This window comes from Rosa rugosa, chromosome 7 (genome assembly GCF_958449725.1).
Source record: "Rosa rugosa chromosome 7, drRosRugo1.1, whole genome shotgun sequence".
Taxonomy (NCBI): Eukaryota; Viridiplantae; Streptophyta; class Magnoliopsida; order Rosales; family Rosaceae; genus Rosa; species Rosa rugosa.
This window is the reverse complement of record NC_084826.1, coordinates 22,685,212-22,707,758: the sequence shown is the minus strand read 5'-3', so window position 1 is coordinate 22,707,758 and position 22,547 is coordinate 22,685,212. Positions and strand designations below refer to the sequence as shown.

Genomic DNA, 22,547 nt, shown 5'->3' with positions numbered 1-22,547 from the left:
TAATCGTAGAGTTATGCAAACCAATTCTCATAGACTTCAAGACCATGCCACCCCTACACCATTTACTTGCATTAATGCTGATTGTCCTGCCTCTGTGCATCTGGGCTAACCTATGACCTTCCTTAAGGGCTCTTTTAGGTCAACGGTGGAGAATGTGCCATCTAAAAGGTTCTATTTTACTCCCTTAAATAGGCATTCCCATGTATAATATGATCTCAGTGAAAATAACTAGCAATGATGTTGCATTATAATGGTAGATATTCTGATGCAAGGACTAACAATGATTTTTATTAGTAGCTCTTGGAGAGCACAGAGAATGACTAGCTTGAGTTTTCTCTCGGATGTTCTCACTATCTTTGGTTAGGGTATGAATATGGTACTATCGTCGCTCGGGTTATCGTCTGTTTAATTTGACTATCATATACACACTCTAACACACTATTGTGTTGGAAAGTGGTACTCTTTTATCACTCGGATTTTCGTCTCCTTGGCTCTCTGGGAGCCAATTGCCATAACGTAGAAGTGTAGATATAATCGTTCGAAAGAGATTATGTATGTAAGTGTGCTACTGACCTCTAGAGGCTAGAGGAACAGAGATAGGGACCAAAAAACATAAAACCACAGAAAATTGTCAGTTCTTTTTGTTTGAATGTGGCCTATACTTGTGTAGTTGTGTATCTTCAATGCTTTTAACAGTCAACAGTGAAATAAAGTCAAAATTCCGATCACATTGATGTCGGACTCTTTTAACATGCTTCTGTGGTTGTCTTCTTCCCTTCTTTTAATTTTTTTTTTTCTCCCTCATAATTTTAGTCATTTCGATGGCCAAGAATGCAAGATGAGAACAGGTCTCGAACTATTTTGAGTACCTATGGAATTAGAAATGATTGATGTTCTAATGGTCGAAAGGATTCTGAAATAAAGCTTATGTATATATTCTAGGAAATCATTGCGAGTGATAGGTTGGAAAAAGAAGATGAGGAATCTTATATCTTGAATGTAGACATTAACATATCAAGAAACATGATCGAGATTACACGTTGTCTCTTAATCAATGTTAAGACATGAAATAATTATTGTCTCTAAATTATGGATAAATTAGGAAATTTAGATCAAATAGTTTATATATATATATTTTTTGATAAAATAGTTTATATTTTATTTTACTTACAGATGGATGGGGTGGATATTATATATATATATATATATATATATATATATATATTAGTATCTAAAAACTGAACGGTCGAGATGTAGATATGCGACCAAAAAGTGACCCTAAACTCCAACCTCACACTTTAATTTCAAAGCGAGGCCTCGCTCTGGATAGGGACTGTATATATATTTATATATTGAGAAGTTTTAAATACACACCCCTAATTACTTAATACACACTCCTTACTCTATACACCTCCCATTTAATTTTTTATTCTAATATTTTACTAAATACACAACCCAAATTACCTAAAATATCCTTAAACTAAAAAACCATGAAATACACTATTATTTAACTACATTAAGGCTACTATTTAATTTGATTAGTATATATAATTGACCATATTGATTATTTGTGTTAGTTATTGGGAAATTCATAAGGATTCATTATTGTTCCCTTCAAATAGATGCTTAGAAATAGGTTTTGTATTATTTGAGTTCTCATTCACCAAACACCCTATTGATCAAGTAAAAAAATTTGAGTCGAACATTCAACCAAAACTGTATCAATCGTTTCTCCATAATGACGGAACTACGAAGTTGTCATTAACAACTATGTTAGTAGTAGTAAAAATGTAAAATTGACCAATTTCCAAAAGTTAGGTTTTGGACCACAACAAACATAAAATAGAATCCAGGATCATCCCAGAGAGAACGTCGCCTCAGTGGGCGTTCATCTAGATGCAATCCACGTGAAGATGGCCCATAAGCCCGTTTAGAGTAATATTTATTTTCGTATTTTGTGCCATTTTCTGATTTAGATCAGAGGAATACAATAGTCTCATATACACTTGGAGAAGACATAAGTATACTTGCAGCTATGGTTGGTAAAGCTATTGCGCTAGAAGGTGTTGGCTTTAATTTATGACATAAACTTAGGGCTGTCACTCGGTCGGTTCGAATCGGTTATAGGTATTACCAACTTCAAAACCAAAGCTTTCGGTTTCAAAATTGAGTAACCAATTTACCAACCAAAATTTTCGGTTTTTAATCATAACTACCAAATTCGGTATTTCAGTTTTCGGTATTACCAACTTTAGAACAACTAATTCTTTGTAATTAAAATTAGAACGAACAAAACTAGGTTCTTCAATTTTATAGTCGCTAACCTTGTACTCATCTCCTAATAATAGCTTTCTTTTGTATATATGACATCAAGTTTGAGTCATTTTCAATAAAACTAGATTATTTAACCATCTTTGACTAGGTTACTTAAAATACATGTACTATTAATGTAGTATATGTAGTAATGTTCATACTATTATGAAATTTTTTATGTTTATTTCTTAATATACATGTATGTGTATTGAAAATCATAGTATATAAAGCTAATATTTAGATAATCGGTAGATTCGGTATTTATCAAAACCAAACCAACTTTTTCGGTAATTTTCGATTTCGGTTTTATCGGTCTCAGTTACCAAAACGTCGGTTTACCAAACTTAAAACATCGATTGGTATTCGGTTGGTTTGGTAATTACCAAACCAAGTGGCAGCCCTACATAAACTCTTTTCCTAAAAAACAAAAACAAAAAAATAAAACAGAAACAATACAGAATCTGCAACATAAATTAGCAATATGACAACAGAACATAGTCTTTTGCTAAGACAAATTTTCTAAATTTGCAATTCAAACATAAAAGAACGATTTTTGCCACAAGAAAACACAACAATGAAAGATAACATTCTAACAACATAAGATATCAAATTATTCTAAATCCGCTATTCAAACATAAAAAATAAAAATAAAAAACATAAAGCACCGCTGGGCGCTGGCCACCACTCCCCAGCCAGAAAATCCAACAGTAGAAGTGTCTAATTCGAATGGGACCGCCTGAGAGGTCATTTTACACCCCAAGTTGTTGAAAGAAATAACTCATAACCCAATCCAAATGGCAATGGCATTTTCATTTGTAAAAATGTCCCCATCAAAAGCAGACCACAGAATAAGTGAATCATAAATTTGGTAGCAACTACACTATATGAGAATTCTACATTGATACGAATTAATGTCAAACATCTAAAAAATTTTGCAGAATCCTTCGACACCGATAGCCCTTCCCAGCTAGATGCAGCAATGCAAGTGCAACATAATGATCTAAAGGCCATACTGAAGGAGATAGCAATAACAACCACGATATCATTATTAAATTTGGATAATGTACCCTAGCTAGTGTGGATAGAATGATTTTGATCAATGGAATATTTTAGCCATAAAAACATAAAATGCCAAATAAATATAAATGCTATAATAATGTATACCATGAATATAAGACTTTTTCGATAACTCCTAACCATAAACTATCTTCCCAAAAAAAAACTATCTTCCCAACCTAGCTCAGCCCAAGGGCTTTTTAGTTACTTCAAGGTAATATTGTCAAAAAAGAAATAGGTACTTCAGGGTTAGGAATTGAGGGGATTGAACCCTTATTTAGTACCTTTTTCTTTTCCTTTTTTCTTTTCTTTTCTTTTCTTTTCATCCATTAAGCAAATACAAACTCCAGTGGGCACCTTGCAACAACGATCTAGCATGCACTAATAAACAGTCTATGGAAACTCTGTAAAGAAAACTGAAATACCAAACACTTTTGATTCCTTTACCTCAGAAAAACAATGAACCAACAAATTTTCAAGGGCAGCTTGTGAACATAAATTGAGTTCATCTTATCTTAGAAGTCAGAGAAGAAGCCCATACCTTCTTAACATGGGAGCGGAGGATGTAGGCAAACCACAAACAGAACCTTGTCAAAATTATTTTCCCAAACAGCAAAAGACGGCAGAAGTACAATACTTCTCTCTCAGTTAACCAAACAGTCCCCCTTGGGGTAAATTATTCGTAATAGAAGGCTGGTACATCGGACGGTCAGATCATTCTTACAGGCCCACTTGATGGTGACCCATCCAGATTAAGACCCCCTTGATAAGGCCTTAATCATAACGGGCCCAATCCAAAAATAGGAAGACAACTCTAGTCAAGTTCAGGGCCCAGAGTACGACCAGACATGCTAAAAGTCACGGACCAATGAGGGTAGTGGGTCATATATACATCTGTGGTTAAAGATTTCCCATCAGCATAGGACCCACTTCTAAGTGGGAAACATTGGGCTGGATGTTTTCTGGTGGGCCTAGTCTAATATTATTAGAGCACCGTACAAAGAAACGCAAGCTGTTGTGTCGGGTCTGGCGAGCTGCCGAGTAGAGGACACACTAAGCACGGACCCCATTTTGATGCCTCTGTCACTCTCAGATCTTAGCTACATATGAAGAAGCCCCACACGGTTTTTAATACCAATCTAGGCTGGCCCGGACACACTACCAACATAAAATATCTAGAAAATTCTCCACAGACCCTAACATGTCCACTACAGCTACAAACACACACATAAGGTTTGGGTCTAGCAACTAATAAAAGCCCAGATCATTAATTTTGGGGCCTTTAGGAGAGGATCTACCACAGTTCATGGTACCCCTCTCATACATCATGCCTAGCTTACAGCTAGCTATTATGTCTTGAACCTGATTTACAAGCATGAGTTTTCTCCACATCACAGGTCCAACAATGGAGTCTTTAAATGCGAATGAGGAAGATAGATGCATTACGATAGATCAAAGTTAAAATATTCAGCTGAACCCAAAACTAGCAGTTCAAAATTATAGGTAGCAAAAGATAGCTCTGGTCACACACTTGCACCACAGAATATTTAATGAACTAGGCAAGTTTAAGGCCAGTTTCAGCTGCAGAAATGTGCTGGGCAGTATACTACCATGTAGGGTTTTGGATGCATAGGACGACGATTAAAGATTCTTCATGCATTATTCACCAATAGTTATCATAGTATGGATCCACAATTTTAAGTCACCGAATAAGTAGATGGCAAATCTAAAACATGACCACAATTTAAGCAGCTTCAAGATAAGTTAACAACTATACAAAAAGATCCAATCCACAAGCCACATTACCTGTTTCTATCAGTGAATGGGAAAATTTCAGATATCAAAACAACAAAGATATGGTTGCCCACTACTTAAGAGTTTGCTGAAATTCATTCTACCTTTTGAGCTGTAATTATCTATTCATTGTGCTAGAAATCATATTTTATAGAGTACAAATAGAACATATGGAACACAAACTTACATGCGTGGCTATCAAACTGTCAAGCAGAGAGTAATCAAAAAAAATCCACAGCATGTTCTTCATCAGTCAAAGAATTGAAAGCAGATATTGTAAGCCTGCAAATTAGGATTTGTCATCAGCATTCGATAAGTGACTGAGGGATGCCAAAAATATAAAAGTAACTACTGACCATCAATACTGCCTCAACATTGAACAAGAAAAGTTGGGCAATCAATAAATTGTCAGTTACAACAATTTATTTGATTAATGAGTAAAATTGGGGGCATGGTGTATAATTTAATTTTGCTGTTGACATTAGCTCAAGTGGTGAGGGGGGTTGGGAATTGGGTTACGACTAGGCTAGATCAGGTGCTCGTTTCCCCTCCAATGTAAATATAAAAAATCCAGATAAATCATGAAAGATTTCAGAATCCAGAATACACCCCAATTGTTCAGTGCTTAGGGTTTTGGAAAAATGTAAACAGACAAAAATACAATAAAAAGTAATTACTTTGATTGAAACATCGCAAAAGATGATGCTACTAATAAACAGCAACTAGACTCCAAAAGCTTAATTCATTAAGGAGTAGACGAATAAAATACAACAAGCTAACACTCCTAATCCCATTTGATACATGAAAAAGGAGGCAAATGCACACTTATAAAAAAGAAATATATAAAAGGAACCTATATAGCTGCAATGGAGATTATAGGTTTGATCAGGAAATCAGTATCTAGCATTGTCTAATTATAATACTAGTCATGGAAAAGTAAGTATTTATTGATAGGAGAAATAACTAGATAGGAAAATCACCTTAAGGACAAGTAATTCATACTTGATTTTGATCTTTATAATAGACCCAGGCATAGCTGCATTTGCAGCATGCACGGGTGAAGCCATCACTCTATGGCACACCCATGCACTATCTGCACTAGACTATAGCAATCTGATCTCTCCATAAAACTAAATTAAACAATCACACTTTTGCACACCTATGCATTATCACACTAGAGATTAGCAATCTGCTCTGTTCATGAAATAATATTAAGCAATCACACTGTTCCATACAATGAAAATCACATTGTACCCCTGCTTCCCAATCTCATTGATGCATATAATATGTTTGAATAGCGAAAATCAGAGAGTGACCCTCTTTTGCATCTTTTGGTATTTATGGCTCGAACAAAGCAGTAAAGCTTTTTTAATGGGGCAGATCATTACTCAATGGGACATAACCTTGAGATGGCCTTTTTGAGTGAGCAAAGAAAACCCCCTCTGGCTCTCTCTCTTTTAAGAGTAGAGCAGTTGGGTAATCTTCCATTTGTTTCAGATATAAAAAGTTCCTCCAAAGCTAACCAATAGCATGTAAAATTTTCACCAGGGGAACAAAATTGAAAAGAAAATAATGTTAATGAAAACTGGTGAGTTTCATGTTGACATTAAGCTCCACATACTATTACAAAATAAACCCGTACTTTAATAAGTGGAAACTCTCCTTTATCTGACATATTAAGGTTTGTAATATATTGGATTCAAACTCCTAATAGAGAACATCTTTTAAGAAGGGACTGAATCTGCTGATTAATAATTGTATATCAAAAAAGAATTTAAGCATGTTTAATTAGATTTCACTAATAGTAGTGTTTTTATGATAACCTAGAGAATCACATTTCAGAAACTTATTGGTTCGGAGTGAGATGATCAAGTGCTGGATCATCTCACTTTTAGAAGGGAGGAAAATAAGTCTTTAAGGAGTGACTGAATCTGCTCATTGATAATTGTATATATAATAAGAAATTAATCATGTTTAATTAGATTTCACTAATAGTATGTGTTTTTGTGATAAACTAGGAAGTCACATGTCAGAATCTTATTGGTCCAGAGTGAGATGACCAAGTGCTGGATATAAGTCAATACAATCAAGAAAAAGAGAATGACACAAGATACCATGACTGCAGGGTCATCAAAAGATTTTGTTACAACCATATATATAAAGCAATTTCTAAAAGTTACTAATATCAGGATAAAAGAAATATCAGAAACTCAATTAAGAAATTTATGCAAGATGGTTTTCACAATACAAGAGTGAAATCATGTCATTAGATGTTAAACTATCTCGGAGCAGGGAAAGATATATATGTCCAAACTAGATTACAAAGTGTCAGTTTTAGAATTCTAGAAAAGAGGCGCGAATGTCTAATTCTTCAGATCCGGACCACGGCACAAATATTGCAGAAATGAGAATTCTATAACCAAACAGCAAGACACAGGTAATTAGAATTAACAAACCAATTAATAAAGCAAAGGCTAATCTATATTTTACTACAAAAAGATAAAACAGTTCTATCTATATATACAGTAAAGAACAAACCTGATAATGATTATAGCGAGGAGACAAAAGTAGACACCAAGCTTGACAAGCCGGCACTTCTTCTCAGTATTAAGAACCCTGAATACTTCAGTGACATCAATAAGATGCTTTTGTTTTACAAACCTGAATTATAGAAAACGGATGGTTAGGACTTGGATGGGGGGTAATGCTAGTTCATCTTCCACCAAAACACCAAGACATACATAGAGGCAGACATGTAAATAGACACTATAAGGCAAAATGAAAGCTTATTTTGTGAGGATTAATTATTGTCAGTCCTTTGTGTTTCACAACCTGTTATAACTGGAACAATAGACAAAAAGTCATAATCATCACAAGATGCACCAACCATAAACTGTCCCAACCCCCTAGTTGTGTCCCTGCAAATAGCATTTTAAAGAAGAGATGTTCCAAAACTAATGTGTGTGATGTGAGTATAAATATAAATTAACTCCATGCTATTGGGGCAGGATGTGGGTAGTGAAAGACAAAGGTTGGTGCCTGTTTTCATCATTTTTTTAAGGTAAATAGATTGGTCCAATCAAAGGTTTCAGATCTCAGATCAAAATTAGGGAGGAAAGAATAAAGGACCTACATATAATGGGTCGTTTAATAAGGAATAGAGTGAAAATAGAGAAAGTCACTCCCATTCACCGTCAACCATCTGTATACTAATAACAAGGAGAATCAAAGTGCATGAAGAAATTAAACAGGCCAGTTAAAGTAACAGAAAGTCTTCTGGTCACCATCTAATTCTCTTTCATTTTCCTCAAAACATGAAAAGCACTTTAAAATAATATTTACACCATTGATTGCAAATAAAGTCGAATAATGTTTATAAAGAAAAACTGCATGCAGTTCAGATGTATTCTAAAAGAAAAACTGACGCAATGGCAAGTTAACTGCTTGAGATATCTGGCACAGAAGTTTTTACATCACAGTTAAATTATTGGATTAATCCATTTTTAGTCTACTTTTTACAGACCAGCAGCTTTGACAGGTTTTCATGTTGTAAGCAATACTAATGCAAGAACTTGAACTCTTTTCAAAAATGAAGCTGAATGAACCCTGATCACAGTTTCTCAGAAAAAAAAATATTAAAAAAATAAAGAAAAGAGGAATACCAACTTATTCCATCAAACATCACATAATTTTAACAGCTTATTTCACTTTTTTCTAGTAGCTCAGCTTCTTCTTCTTTTGATACCTATACCTTACAGATTAAATCTATAATGTTTGATAGGTATAGTAACATTATTTTAGGAGCTACTTTAGATCTTGCTGAAAAGGATATTAAACGAAGCTTAGCTTGTTCTACAATATCTCAAGCACTCAATTGGATTATATGATGTTAGATTTATGTCTGGTTTCTTATCCAGCTGTATTATTTCATTTGATTACTCACGCTTCATTGTACTCTTTTATGCACACATATATCGATAGCAACTGATACTTACAGCATCACGATATAGTAAGTAAGGGGGACCGTGAAGAGGAACATGAACCAACGCTGTGCCAGGAGGAACAGAGCACAGAACACTCCATGCACAATGAACTCAGGGACAACCAATTGATTGATGCGAGTCGATAATTCAAACGGATTGATATAGTCTGCCTCCAAATCCGTTAGCATCACATACTACAAAACAACATTGAACATTGGGAGAATAGTTAGCGACTTAGCGGCGTTTCACTCGAGGTTCAGAAACATGAATTACAATAATGCTGCTTAATGCAATGCCACGAAAATCGAAGCTGCGAAAAACGTAAGCAACATGACAACTACACATAGGAAGCTAGTTCTTTTGACAGTATCGCCCTTAACATTTGATAATCAAAAAATTTCCACTGATTTTCAGCTAATTATATTTACATGAATAACTAGTGATTCGAGGGCAGTCCTCTTCTGCCAAGTAGGTCTGAATTCTAGTTGGTGTACTAAAATTTGGTTACAGTTGGGCTAAATCCTACTATGCTTTACTCTATGGAGGTAAAATTGAAGATGAAAATTGCGGAACCCTGGCATGAATATTCTGAGAGAAAGCTCTTTCACCCGTCGAGTTTCGAGTGTTGCGATTTGGGTTTTAGAGGTAATTGAAAGTAAGTATATACCTGATAAAGGCTTGAAGCGAAGAGGGCAATGTCGATGCAGAAGCAGAGTAGCCAATAGATCAAATCCCAGGCCATGTTCGGAATCAGAAGAAGAAGATGGAGTCTGGTGAGTAGAAGAGTGGAGGAGAATCTAGTGGTTTCTACTGCTGGTAACTGGTACTGTTGGTAGGGCTCGACTTTGGAGCCGAAGGGACTTTCACTTTAGCCAACATACATCAATAAAACCTTTTTTCTTTTTTTTTTGGTTACAATAACACTTTTTCTTTTTTGAAAGGACATCAAGACACTTTTTTAAGTTTAAAATAAAGGGACTTTTCTTCAAAAAAAGAACATTAACTTTACCCTGTCACATTATACCCCTCTTTTCACCAATTTTATATCTAATATAATCCTTTGCTAATCAACCAATTTTTTTCAAGTGGGGTGTGTGTGTTTGGTGGGGTGGTAAGACTTTGGTCTCATATATAAGAGGTCAAGAGTTCGAGCCCCATCAAGGGTGGAATGGGGTGGAGTTTTTTTTAAAAAAAAAAAATAAAAAAAAAAAAAAAAAAACCAATTTTTTTCAAGTACTTTAGGCCGTCTGTTGGAGACTTTTTTTTTTTACTTTTTTTCTAAATATGGAGACTCAAAAGTTAAAATTTATCTTAATTTTAACGTATATTGTATTAAATAATGTATTGTCTAAAAAATTGTATTATTGCTTGGCTCTAAATCAAAATTTAATGACCTAGCACTCTCTGCTAGGGTTTGGAGAGCGACGGCTCTCATGGTTTCGCCGTGCTCTGTACCTGCTCCATTCTTGGAGATTTCTTCAGGCTTCGGCCTCTATTTGTTTATCCTTGTTGTTGTCAAAGGCAAGGGGATAGTTTTGGATGGGAACTGTGAATGGTGGCTGCAGTTACTTTCTGATGGTTGTGCTGGCATGGATAGTCCGCTGGCGGTCGCTGATAGCAGTGGCTGTTGTGAACTGTGGGATCTGGATGATACTACTTTCTATCCCGGTGATCTAGGGGGCTAGGACTCTGGTGACGATAACGGCGCTTCGCGCAGATGCTGGGCGATCAAGTTTGATCATTGCTTGGATGGGTCGCTTGTTTGTGGGGTTGTTTTGGCAGAGCTGGAGGTCGGATTTCACTGGCAGACTAGATGCAGGGGTTCACGCCGGGGGTGGAACTGGAACACACATTGGGTTTGGAACCGAAGCAGGAGGATCCGGATTTGGGATCTGGGTGGGCTAGATTCCAACCCGCTCTTGACTTTGGGCTTAGATTTTGGCCCACCTTCATTGTTGGGCTTAGATTCTGGCCCACTTTGTTTGTTGGGTTGTTTTTCAATTTTTGGATTGATTTGGGGCCTCTATTTGTTATTGGTATTGGATTTGGGACCTCAGGTTGTGGTATATGTTCTTGGAAGATCGTCTGCCAACATGACCATGTTCTGACACCCTTGGTCGGCTTCAATCTTTAGGTGGGAGAGTGCCCTCATTCTGACGCCAAATTGGCTTTTATCAATGTGTGCGTTGGAGTTGCATGGGTAGTCAAACCATCGACTACTCAAATCACTACACAGCTGCAATCTGTAGTGTAAAAGCAGAGCTACGTTTCGACATTGCTGCTCTTGCTTTATTAATTCTTTGTATTTCAAATGCAATTTTTATATCTTTTTCTTTCGTACTGTTTATTTCTTTATTGATGCTTTTTGGCATTGTTTCGTTGAAATCTTTCAATTTCAATAAAGGGCTGACCTCATTTTACTAAAAAATGTATTGTCTAAAAAGACGCATTGAAAAAAGCTATTGATTATCATTCTACAAAAGATAATGTGATGGCAGATAGTACGCGTATTCAAGTGCATCGCTTGCAATTATTGGTGGAATTGGGGACTTCGAAAGTTAGACTCTCAGTCTTGATTACTAGCTAGTTTCTTGGTAAGACTGATGTTAATTGATCGGATGTAGGGGTCATCATTTGGCCCTTAGGCCCTAAACCCGCCCGGCCCGTAAGGCCGAAGCCTGACTCGACCCTTTTTAAAATAGGGTAGGGTATGGGCCATGAGAATGAAACCCGGCCCGGCCCGGCCCTTTAGGCCCGCCCGAATAAACCCTAATAATTTTCTATTTTTTCTATTTTTTAATTATGTTTCTTTTTTTTTTCTATAATATGCAATTTATCTCTTTCTTTGTAATTGATTTCTTAAGCTTTGTTTTCTTTAGTTTTTATTTTCTTTGTTACATAACAATTAATATTAGGAGATTTAGAGAGATATTTAATTGAATATAACCACCTTAACTAATATTAATAAATGTTATAAGTTAATTCCTATACACACACACACACACACACACACATATTAAATATGATCAACTAAAAACAATGTCTTATATTACCTATATAATCATTGAGCCACATTTTGAGGAAAAAAAAAATAATGTAAGTTTTTTTTTTTTATTAAACAAAATAAGGCCCTTTTCGGCCCTATTTGGCCCTATTCGGAAGGTCGGCCCGACCCGGTCCTTTCGGCCCTAATAGATCAGGCTTTTAGGGCGGGTAAGGGTTAGCATATTTAAGCCCCGGCCCGACCCTAAATTTTGTTGACTTTGACTAGACCCGGCCCGGCCCGACCCTAAGCCCTAAAATTTAGGGTAGGGCCGGCCCTAGCCCGGCCCATGATGACCCCTAATCGGATGAATGTAGCACCAGACAACATCCTTCACTAGTGAAATTGAGGGAGGATGCCAATAATGGTGTCATGACAGACTTTATAGTTATAGATCATGGGATTTTAGTAATGAGAATTAGATTATGTGTTCTTGATAATCAAGTACTAAAGAGGATTATTTGCAATCAACGCAAGAAAAACTATACTAAGTTAATCACTAATATTTATTCGTATGAATGTAATTGATTAAGGGGCACCTTGGTTCACCCCTTAGACACACAAGGGAGAGAAAAAAAAAAAAAAACCAAAGGACGACTTCCATGAAGAAGCTTGCGTGTGTCAAAAGAAATTCACCTCAAGAATTTTACATTAGGAACACCTTGAATTGGATTTGTAATTAACTAATAGTTTTACATCACAAATCAAAATTCATGGAGGTTGAACAAAAATGGAAGATCAGGCACAAAAATGAAGAATGAATATTTGTTAAGAAAAATTAATGAATGGAGTTAAGGTGAGTAAATTCACCTCTAAGTATTTACATTTAATATATTATAAAGTTTGTATATTTTGTATGTAAATTATATTTTTTTGAAAATTATTTACATCCAAACCAGTTTAGACCTGTGAGTCCAAACTCTCTCTTATTGGCATTCATTCAACAATTTATATTCATGACTTAACTGTTCAAAAGGTTAAATCAATCATTGAAAATCATCTCTGCAAAAAATCATTGTAAATAAAAATCACTTACTCATTCGATTGCATCAAAGAAATGAACGGTTGCTATGAGATTATTAACTTTCACCGTAGTTGTTCATTTGTTTGATGTAATTAACTTTCACCGTACTAATGGAAAATCAACTGTTGTCACTTTTGCTGGACAGGTACTAATTTTATCTTTTTTATGCTTATTGCTTATTCATGGCAACTTCAGTATGAAGTTTCTTCTATTGTTACTGATGGAAATCCTGTTTAACTCATCTGAAGCCAGATGCTTAATCATTTGGGTGTCAGCACATTTTTGGGGGGTAATCTTGGAAATCCAGTCTCAGAGGCTGCTTTCCATTGCTTACAGAACCCCCTTCTAAAACCAAAGTTTAAGGTAAGTCTCCTATTTTGGTTGCATTCTCTTCCAAGGCAAGATTTATGATAATCAATTTCATAGTTGAAATGAATCTATTAACTTTGAACTTGATGGGTCAGATTGAGTCTTTGAAACCTAAAGCAGACACTTATTGACATATGTAGATATCGCTACATTTTTCCAGGTTGCTGTGGTGGAGGTTAGCAGTTACCAAATGGAAATTCCCAACAAGTACTTCTGCCCTTCTGTAAGTGGGTTGTGAAGGTTTCCTTCCTTATGGCCTTGGCAGCTTCATTAATGTTTTCACACTTTTTTATGGGCTTCTTTGCAGGTAGCTGTAGTGTTAAACCTTACACCTGATCATTTAGAAAGGCACAGGACAATGAGAGACTATGCAGTGACTAAATGCCGGTTATTTCATCACATGAGTGATGCCAAGCTTGGGCTTCTTTGTTTTGGTACGTACTTGACATTTCCTTGGTAAATGCACTTCGGTGTCTAAAGCATTGTTCTAAGACTTAGTTTCCCTTGAACAGTAGGAAATAATTGAGAGCATGCAAGAAAAAGAGAATAGTGTGGGTGGGTTGGACATCTCATTGAATGCATGATAATCAAACATCAATTTCCGATTGCAATATTGAACTTGGAATGGATAACCACAGATGAAGTTGAATTATTGTAGTATTTATATGTATATATGCTGACACCTACATTGAACCTTGATCAAGACAAATCTATCTCTTTGGTTTTTTGGCTGGGGTGGGGGGGGCTTGAAAAACTGCAGTTCTTCAAAAGGATATGGGAAACTTCTGAAATCAATGAGCCATAACTTGGTGATACTTAAGAGGTCTCCCAAATCCACTAGGGGTGAGGTAAGAGATCAGAATATAAGTTGGTCAAGGTCGATCCGGTTCACTGGTTGATTGATGATGTTTCAAATCCACAGAGGATGGTCATACTTGTTGCATGTTAATCAATATTCAATTTCTGATTGCAATATTTAACTTGGAATGGAAAACCACAGATAAAAATAGAATTATTGTTTTGTTTTTAATTTTATTTTATGAAAAAAAAAGTTAGATTCTTTATTACTACCATTTAGAAAAGATATCATCACCTCAATATATATATATATATATATATATATACAGCAAGGTTCCAAAGAGGACGTCCTTGCTATACATAATATGCGGATGGGTCAATCTCTGCCGTCCGTTTCTTTAAATGAAAAGCAACGGCTTGGATCGAGGGGGTTACTGTTTGGATACAGAGATAGAGAGAAGCTCAGAGCCTCAGATGGTTTCATTTGCATACGGAGATAGAGAGATAAAGAGAGGGGGAAGAGTGAGGCGATGGGAGCGGAAGACCCAACAACAATTATATATGATTTCCAATCTGAAACTGAAAGAGACGACTGATTCGAGAGAGAGGGAAGAACATGGCGAATCAAGGTGGTTCTTGGGTTTTGATTTGAGGAAGAACATGGGGACGGGAAGAGAACGAACAATGCGAATCTTGGTTCTTGGGTTCATCTGAGAAGAACACAAATCTGGGTATATCTATTTTTTTTTTTCTTTTTTTAATAATTTCTTCTGATCGATTACACCACTTTCATCTTTCGCTTCTGGGTTTTTTCGCTCCATAGAGACAGATAGCGAGAGCGAAGAGAGCAAAGGAAGAAGGGAAAGAAGAAGACATTCGGGAGAAGACAGAAAAGAGAAGGTAAGCTTGAATTTTGGGTGTGATTGATCGGGTTTTGAATTTCGGTGCATGCAATTCTGGGTGGTGCCTATGAATGTGGGTATGTGGGTTTATCTATCTGGGTTTGGTTTGCAATTTGATCCACCTCACCGCCAAACTGAAGCTTTTTTTTTTTTTTTTCCCACCTCATCAGTGCGAATATAACTGTTCCCACATTTTTATGTAAAGATTGAGCCTTTAGCTTCATTTTGATATTGGGTTTTGCTATTACTATGTTTGTCACACTTTCTGGAATCAAGTTTATGTTTTCGCTGCTAAGGCTTGTAATTGTCAACAGCATATATCAATCATGGGTTAGCATCAACTTTGTGTATTTTAATTTGAAGGCTTTTATTTCTGTCTAATATATTGTTGGGTTTTGAAGTGGATAGGTTTCCTTATTTTAATCTTATAGCTTTTTGCTTATTAAATTATAGGTGTGTTCAATTCTGGTGGTGACTTAATTTGTTGGTTTGTATTGAAATACTGTGTATCTGCAGATTGGAACAAAGTAGTGGAGATACTATGATTTTGGTCCAAAAGGAGTAGTTGCCCTTATTCGTCTTTCTGGAACAGCAGGGACGGTGGATGTCTGTTTCAAGAAGATCATGCCATTGTCCATGAAGGTAGTACGCTGTGATCTTTAAAGATCTGTTCATGTTATCTTCCATTTAAGTCTTTGCAAAGCATATCGGTATTTGACTTTGATTTTCTTTTCTTCATTGATAGGCACTTAGATTTTAGTTTATTTTTCAAGTATTCATGGTCCACAATGCATGTTTGACATTCATTGGGCATTAATTTTGACTGTTCAGTTGCTAGTTTGCCAGTAATCATTAAGTTTTATCACTTCACATACAAATGAGAATTAGATATCCCATTCAGAACTCTCCTGAGTTGCAACTGTAGGCTGCTTTGTGCAAGATGCTTTGCTCCTTGATTTTAACTGAAATTGTTAAATTTTTTGATGTGATTTTTGTGTGCAGGATTTCTATGAGGATATACTTGAGGAGCTTAGCAGGAACAAACATATCATTCTCAGACTATAATTAAAGAGTTGGTGCATGAAAAGCAATGGGATAGGCAAGAAATAGATGACTCGATGAATGTTTGTGGAATGTTTGTAGTAGTAAACACTAAATGTAATGTGAATGTAATGTGCATTTTCTGGAATCACAGTGTATAGAACATGTGAATGTAATGTGCATTTTCTGGAATCACAGAGCTTTGCTCTTGCTATGCTGGAGAAGGTGTCATTTGTTGTACTTTACAGTATTATAGAAGGAATGAAATGGCTTTAGTCTTTGTATATTGTATCCTATTTAGAAATGTTGGTTGTATCGGCTTTGCTTTGGAAGCATTTTGTTTTGTTGGTTGTGGTTGTTGTCTACTTTGGCAATAGAATTGAACTTCTTGTGATTTATTGGAACATATCAAGTCATTTTGCTCCAGATTGGAACATTTTGAGATTTATTGAACTTCTGATTTGAACTTCTTGTGATTTATTGCATTTTAAGTCATTTTGCTCCAGATTTGAACTTCTGATGCCATGGTTTTGAGTCTAACATTGCATATTAAGTAATTTTGCTCCACATTTTGCTCCACATTTTGAGTCTAACACAATATATTAAGTCATTTTGCTCCAGATTGGAACATTTTGAGTCTAACATTGCATATTAAGTCATTCCACTCCTCATTTTCTGGAATCATTACAAATCAACAACAATTGAGTATCCACAATTGAAACCATTACATAATGAATTGACTATGATCCTCACTCTACCATATAATCTTGAAATGATCCAAAATGTCTTCCAAAACCTGCAGAATCAAAGAGACCACAAAATCGTCTTGCCATAAACTGATCGGTGCATCCAAAACCTGCAGAATCAAACAGACCACAAAATCCAGAAGCTGTCATGGTACAAATAAAAACAAAGAAAGTTGATAAAACTAGAAGTTGGACTTAAGTGCACAGTCAGGCATAGAAGGAACATTGATCAATCAACAAAGTAGTCTCTAAGCCAACAGATAAAAAGAACTTTGGAAGAAAAAATTACTATTTCACAATTTCACTGAAAAAAGCATGAAGATTTGCTGACAAATATCAAATGGATTGAGTAGGCAAATGGGAGGACCTTGATGCTTCATTTTGCTGCATCTTATGTATTACAATTGAGCACCTTTTGCCTTTCACAGTAGTTATGAATAATTGTATAAACAAACACGTCAGCATTGACAGCAAGTCAGTCAACTTTCCATAATTTTCCTACTCACCTCTGACCTTTTCCACTACTTATTGACCACTAAACGTCTATAAAATTGTTTGAAATATATCTAGCCATTAAAAATGCATCATGAAGGCAACACTTCTGCTGGAGGTATAACTTCTTTAAACAAACAATAATCTCCTGCTTAATCAGATCTTGATTACTACTCTCCTCCCACTCAAACATCAGTTTCTCTTCCCATTTGCTGCTGTATGAAAATAAGTAGTATAAGGGTCGCCATCTCTTGCTTATGCCTCCAACATATTTCCCCTCTAAATACTAGTTCATCAAACCAAATAAACTAACAAATTAAAAGACAATTCAAATTATGATGAAAAAGAGATTTACTGTTGACAGCAAGCCACTCATTTAAATCTTCTCCAGTTGGAAGCTTTACTGATTCTCTTAGGTTCCCACTGCCTAGTGTTGCATCAATGTGCTTTCTCAGCTGAGCCCCCTGCATCAAGATAAGATATACATTAATAAAATCACATGGTTATACCTATCTTGTAGTAGAAATCCAAAAAGGTCGATACACAAACCATAACAAAAGGAGCTCATTAAATTTCAGCTGGAAACTGAAACTAGATAATTGAACAGAGTGCCTTGAAAAGGCAATGGCCATCTTGCAAATCTATTGGGAGCTACATTTCTTTTGCTCCATTTCGTAAAGATTAATCAGATCTTTATATAGATTCTGAAAGATGAACCATGGGAATACGAATATCGTCTAAAGCAAGGAGTTTATACCACTGCAGTAAAGATTGCATAAGAATAAAACCTATCACTTCATCCAGAAAACATGATGAATCAATTGTGAAATGAGTTATTATACCATTAAAAGTACAATATCTTGCATCTCGAGCTCTAACATAAACAGAAAGCATGATACATGTATATATCACCACTAAAAGTACAAACCCAATACAAAGCTTAGCACGTTAGCTATTTCTCAACAAATCAATCACAAGCACAGTAGCTATTTCTCAACAAACTCAAAACCAATCACAATAGCTATTTCGTAACAAATCAAACACACCACAAAATCCATATCCCTTAAACTGACCAAATCAGATGCAAAATCTAAAAAATACCAAATACAGAAAACTCAAAGCTTACCTTAGAGAGCATGTTTTCTGGTAGTGAACTGATATGTTTGAGACATTATTCTGCTAAATGAGATGATGAACAACTCTGCCTTTACTTGAGGAATATAAACTTGATCATCCTCTGACTCCATTTATTTGAAACTGAAAAACACACATAAGATCAACAATCGGAAAAAAAAAAAAAAAAAAAATAAACCCAGAAACAGAAAGAAGAAAAGTCCCAAATATGGAAAAAAAAAAACCCTAAATTTTGTAATTGGCAATCAAACAAATCAGAAAAGAGAGAGAATCCATACTCTAGATGTGTTTCTCTGCTTCCAAGTCTCCAACTTTTGGCGCGAAAACTCCAAGGGATGTCGGGACCATAAGAGAGCTACAATTTTCATGAGAGAAAAGAAAAAAAGAAAGCTTCGGTTGCACGATTGTTGCAACCTGAGATGAGTTTATGGTATTTGGAGTTGAGAAGTTTTGGATTTTGGGTGGAGAAAGAGAACCAGAGCCTTCGATGCAACCAAAGTGGAGAGTCTACAGTCCAACTTTGGTTTTCTACTTCGACGAGCGATGGGTTTTTGGGAAGAGATCGATCCAAGCCGTTGCTTTTCATTTAAAGAAATGGACGACAGAGATTGACCCATCCGCAGATTATGTATAGCAAGGACGTCCTCTTTGGAACCTTGCTGTATATATATATATATATATATATAGAGGGACGTTCCAAAGAGGACGTCCGTGAAGCAGCAAACTGCGGACGAAATACGTGTCAGCATAATAATCAACTTAGTTTTCCTGCGGGTCCCACCTATATCATTTTCTCTGTTTCTCACCCTCAGTCCAAGGGAAGTCAACACGCTCCTTGCTCCGTCTCCATCTTGATCTCCTCCGTCTCTCCGATCTCTAAACCCAGAATCAATTGTTTAGAAAGTTTAAACCTTGAAATGGGCAGGGCCTCAGTGTTCATATAAACCACCGTTCTCACAATCCCATCCCCTTCGACCCTCTCGTCACCGACATCGAGCGCCGCCGCAAGGACCGCAAATGGGAGAACGATCACTTGGATCGAGAGTCTGCCCCCACCGCTGAGTCTCCAAGAGAAGAAGATCAAGAATTTGGGTGATTGCTCGGGAGAAGATTCAAATCAAGAAGATCGACAACGCCACGACAAGGCATGTGATGGATTCACTTGGGTGGACGGAGGATTGTGAACTTGGGATCTCCCAGATGGATTTGTTCTGAAATTCTTGTTCAAGACTTCTGACTCTCTTTTAGTTTCTTTGTTCAAATTTCGTGATGGTTTTGCGGGAAATTGAATTTCTGATTCATTGGTTATCTGAGATTGTTTGCTTTGATGAGCATTCAGAGTTCTTTTATTTTAGGTGATCGAAAACAACACAGAGTACCTCCGTCGTCAATGGCATCCTCCTCGGCCGCGTCTTCCCCAAAACAACGTCGTCGACATCATCGACTCTGTCAATCTCTTCCACTCCCAGCTCGGCTTAATACCCAGATTAGCAATCAAAAATCAAAATTAGTTAACAAAAATCAATTGCCAAGATTAATGCCCAGATAATCAATACTTGAATTCATGCCTAGAGACAATTTAATGTTTTTTTATTTTTCTGGGTTTTGTTCATCGAGTGGAAGGATTTCATGGACGCCGAGGACTACTTGAATGACGAGGAGAAGTTCAAGGTCGCCAGCAGGCCGTTGGTCTTGTTGTTCCTCAAGGTTGATGTCAACCCCGGCGATGGCTTTATCATCGAGCACGAGTTGACTCAGTGGAGCTTGAAGCAAGCTTAGAGGGAAGTTTTGTGTAGGGCTCAAAGGGATATGGAGCTTCATGTTAAGAATCGTGACAGCTTTGTTTTTTGATGACAGTCGACGACTTTGTTTTCTTTCAAGAGTACCAAGATGAGGATCAAGAGCAAGTTTCAATCTTTAGAAAAACAAACTAGAAGGAGTAAGAGATAAAGACTGGGTGAGAGACGGAGAAGATGATGTTTGTTTGAGTGTGGGACCCGCATGAAAATTAACTCTACTGGCTGGCTGACACGTATTTCGTCCTCACTTTTCTTACTTCACGGACGTCCTCTTTGGAACGTCCCTCTATATATATATATATATATATATATATATATATATATATATGTATATGTACACACACACATATATACATATAAATATATATAAAAAGAGAGAGAGAAGAATAAAAATATACACACACACATATACATACATATATACTCACACACACACACACACACACATATATATATATATATATATATAAAGAGAGAGAGAAGAATAAAAAATATATATACATACACACACACACACACACATATATATACATATGTATAAAAGAGAGAGAGAAGAATAAATAAAAAACAAAAAAAAATAAGTGAGGGGTAAAATGGTAATTTTGGATCAAATTGTGTGAAATTTGAATGTTTGGGGAGTTATCTGTTAAAATTGGAATAACAGGGACTGAACTGTCGACGCACTAAAAGTTAAAGGGGGGACCAGTAATTTTCCCAATATTAAAAAACATTTGAACTAAAATATTTGAGAAAGACAAAATGGTCAATTCACAAATAAAAGAAAAACAAAAGAAATTTAACAAAAAAAAAATCAAAAATCAAAAACAAAATATGAATATGTGCAACAATTTTCTCCACATTCTGTGGAATAACTTCTCAAGTAATTATCCACACCCATAGGGTGTGTTTGGGGTCTAGTATATATTTAAACTATTTAGTCTTCATTTGAATAATAATATAAATTAAAAATTAGCTAAAATAGAGAGCCCTGATACAGACGTATTTCTAAAGTAGCCAGCCAAAATGACTTTTTAGCTACTTTGGCTAAAATTTGACTCAAAACTGGCTAGCATTGCTAAAGATGTTCTAAAGACAATAATTATACCAAAGAAATATTATATTGATTTTCTCTAGACTTTCCAATTCAATAATATTAGATTGTATTCTTTATTATTTTTGTTATCTATTTTCATTTTCCAATTTCACTACATACTCATTAAAGTATTCAAGATATATTTAATAAGAATTAAAACTATGATTAAGATCATGTGTTGAATGCATATTGGTGAGGGAAAACAAAATAAATCATATTATGACCTAAATCTAAGTCTATCCATTATATTTGCAAAAAACAAAAAATTAGCTAGCAATTAAAAAATTAAATAATTATTCAAATAATTAATCATGAGATACAGAAAATAGAGAAAATAAAATAAACATTAAGAAAAATTATTAATCTTTTTTTTTTCCAACTAAAACAAGGAAAAAAAAAAGGGCCACAGAATAGTTCGTGTCATTTTCTTGTTGATTAGAAATTAATTTTTGAAACTTGATACCTTGTGTTTGATTTTCTTTTATTGAAAAAGATATTTATGCAGTTTCATCAATCAAGGCTTGAGGGTAGCCGTACAAGCCCTTTATTTTAAAAAAAAAACAGAAAAATATATTTATGTTGTTTGATTAAGGAATGGATATGTAATTAAGATTTATAGAGTAATTAAATCATTGAAATGACTAAGTTTTTTATTTTAAAGATAATAATTTGTTTGCAAATTATATGAATGAGGTTATTTGAGGGACGTTAGTGAGGTTTAGTGAGTAAATTTAGTACTTGAAAATTTGATAGGAGGTGTAAAAAGCATATGAGGTCAAGTGAGTAAATTTGGAGGTTCCAATAAAAAAACTCCTTAATTAATTATGGTTTACACACACACAAAAGTATATATACACACACATATTAGGTTATCTTGAAAGGTTTTTTTTGATAAGAAGGTTATCTTGAAAGGTTAATTCATTAGAAAATCAAACTCAAGAGAAAATCGTTGTGTTGTCT

The 22,547-nt window shown here is 35.4% G+C and overlaps 3 protein-coding genes and 1 long non-coding RNA gene across 8 annotated transcripts; 2 read left to right on the top strand and 2 right to left on the bottom strand.

Annotated features, from left to right (window-relative positions):
* Positions 1 to 5,153: 5,153 nt before the first annotated feature.
* LOC133723636 (protein cornichon homolog 1-like) lies at positions 5,154 to 10,015 on the bottom strand. 2 transcript variants are annotated; one of them, XM_062150526.1, is made up of 4 exons: positions 9,814 to 10,015; positions 9,159 to 9,340; positions 7,702 to 7,824; positions 5,154 to 5,445 (listed from the first exon to the last, which is right to left on the bottom strand). In XM_062150526.1, the coding sequence occupies exons 1-4, from the start codon at positions 9,886 to 9,888 to the stop codon at positions 5,385 to 5,387; spliced, it is 441 nt and encodes a 146-aa protein (XP_062006510.1). In that variant the 5' UTR covers positions 9,889 to 10,015; the 3' UTR covers positions 5,154 to 5,384. The 2 variants fall into 2 exon arrangements, with proteins under 2 accessions (XP_062006510.1, XP_062006509.1); XM_062150525.1 differs by lacking the exon at positions 5,154 to 5,445 and adding an exon at positions 7,355 to 7,576.
* A 3,308-nt stretch (positions 10,016 to 13,323) lies between these two features.
* Positions 13,324 to 14,576, top strand: LOC133723060 (uncharacterized). The gene is made up of 4 exons (XM_062149893.1): positions 13,324 to 13,358; positions 13,462 to 13,576; positions 13,743 to 13,805; positions 13,890 to 14,576. Exons 1-4 carry the CDS (start codon positions 13,324 to 13,326, stop codon positions 14,040 to 14,042), a joined length of 366 nt encoding a protein of 121 aa, XP_062005877.1. The 3' UTR covers positions 14,043 to 14,576.
* Positions 14,577 to 14,741: 165 nt separating this feature from the next.
* LOC133723433 (uncharacterized) lies at positions 14,742 to 16,540 on the top strand. Its single transcript, XR_009853002.1, has 4 exons — positions 14,742 to 15,111; positions 15,204 to 15,280; positions 15,799 to 15,924; positions 16,285 to 16,540. It is a non-coding gene; the product is annotated as an uncharacterized LOC133723433 (long non-coding RNA).
* Positions 16,541 to 16,925: 385 nt separating this feature from the next.
* On the bottom strand, positions 16,926 to 19,356 carry LOC133723657 (MOB kinase activator-like 1B). Of its 4 annotated transcripts, none has more exons than XR_009853177.1 (4): positions 18,974 to 19,356; positions 18,688 to 18,818; positions 17,917 to 18,025; positions 16,926 to 17,119 (listed from the first exon to the last, which is right to left on the bottom strand). XR_009853177.1 is itself a non-coding variant. In XM_062150547.1 (4 exons), the coding sequence occupies exons 2-4, from the start codon at positions 18,697 to 18,699 to the stop codon at positions 17,073 to 17,075; spliced, it is 228 nt and encodes a 75-aa protein (XP_062006531.1). In that variant the 5' UTR covers positions 18,700 to 18,818; positions 18,974 to 19,356; the 3' UTR covers positions 16,926 to 17,072. The 4 variants fall into 4 exon arrangements, 1 of the variants encoding a protein (XP_062006531.1); XR_009853178.1 differs by having other exon boundaries at positions 16,926 to 17,179; positions 17,917 to 18,016; XM_062150547.1 differs by having other exon boundaries at positions 16,926 to 17,179.
* Between the last annotated feature and the right edge of the window lie 3,191 nt (positions 19,357 to 22,547).

What these genes read in the sequence shown, in the direction of transcription:
- LOC133723636 (XM_062150525.1), bottom strand. Translation starts at nt 9,888, where the DNA reads ATGGCCTGGGATTTGATCTATTGGCTACTCTGCTTCTGCATCGACATT. An exon ending in ACTTACTATATCGTGATGCT is followed by an intron (nt 7,825 to 9,158) that starts GTAAGTATCAGT and finishes TCTATAATTCAG; the next exon opens with GTTTGTAAAACAAAAGCATC. An exon ending in CTCGCTATAATCATTATCAG is followed by an intron (nt 7,577 to 7,701) that starts GTTTGTTCTTTA and finishes GTTTGGTTATAG; the next exon opens with AATTCTCATTTCTGCAATAT.
- LOC133723060 (XM_062149893.1), top strand. Translation starts at nt 13,324, where the DNA reads ATGGAAAATCAACTGTTGTCACTTTTGCTGGACAG. An exon ending in TTGTCACTTTTGCTGGACAG is followed by an intron (nt 13,359 to 13,461) that starts GTACTAATTTTA and finishes ACTCATCTGAAG; the next exon opens with CCAGATGCTTAATCATTTGG. An exon ending in TTCTAAAACCAAAGTTTAAG is followed by an intron (nt 13,577 to 13,742) that starts GTAAGTCTCCTA and finishes ACATTTTTCCAG; the next exon opens with GTTGCTGTGGTGGAGGTTAG.
- LOC133723657 (XM_062150547.1), bottom strand. An exon ending in TGAGTGGCTTGCTGTCAACA is followed by an intron (nt 17,180 to 17,916) that starts GTAAATCTCTTT and finishes TTGATTCTGCAG; the next exon opens with GTTTTGGATGCACCGATCAG.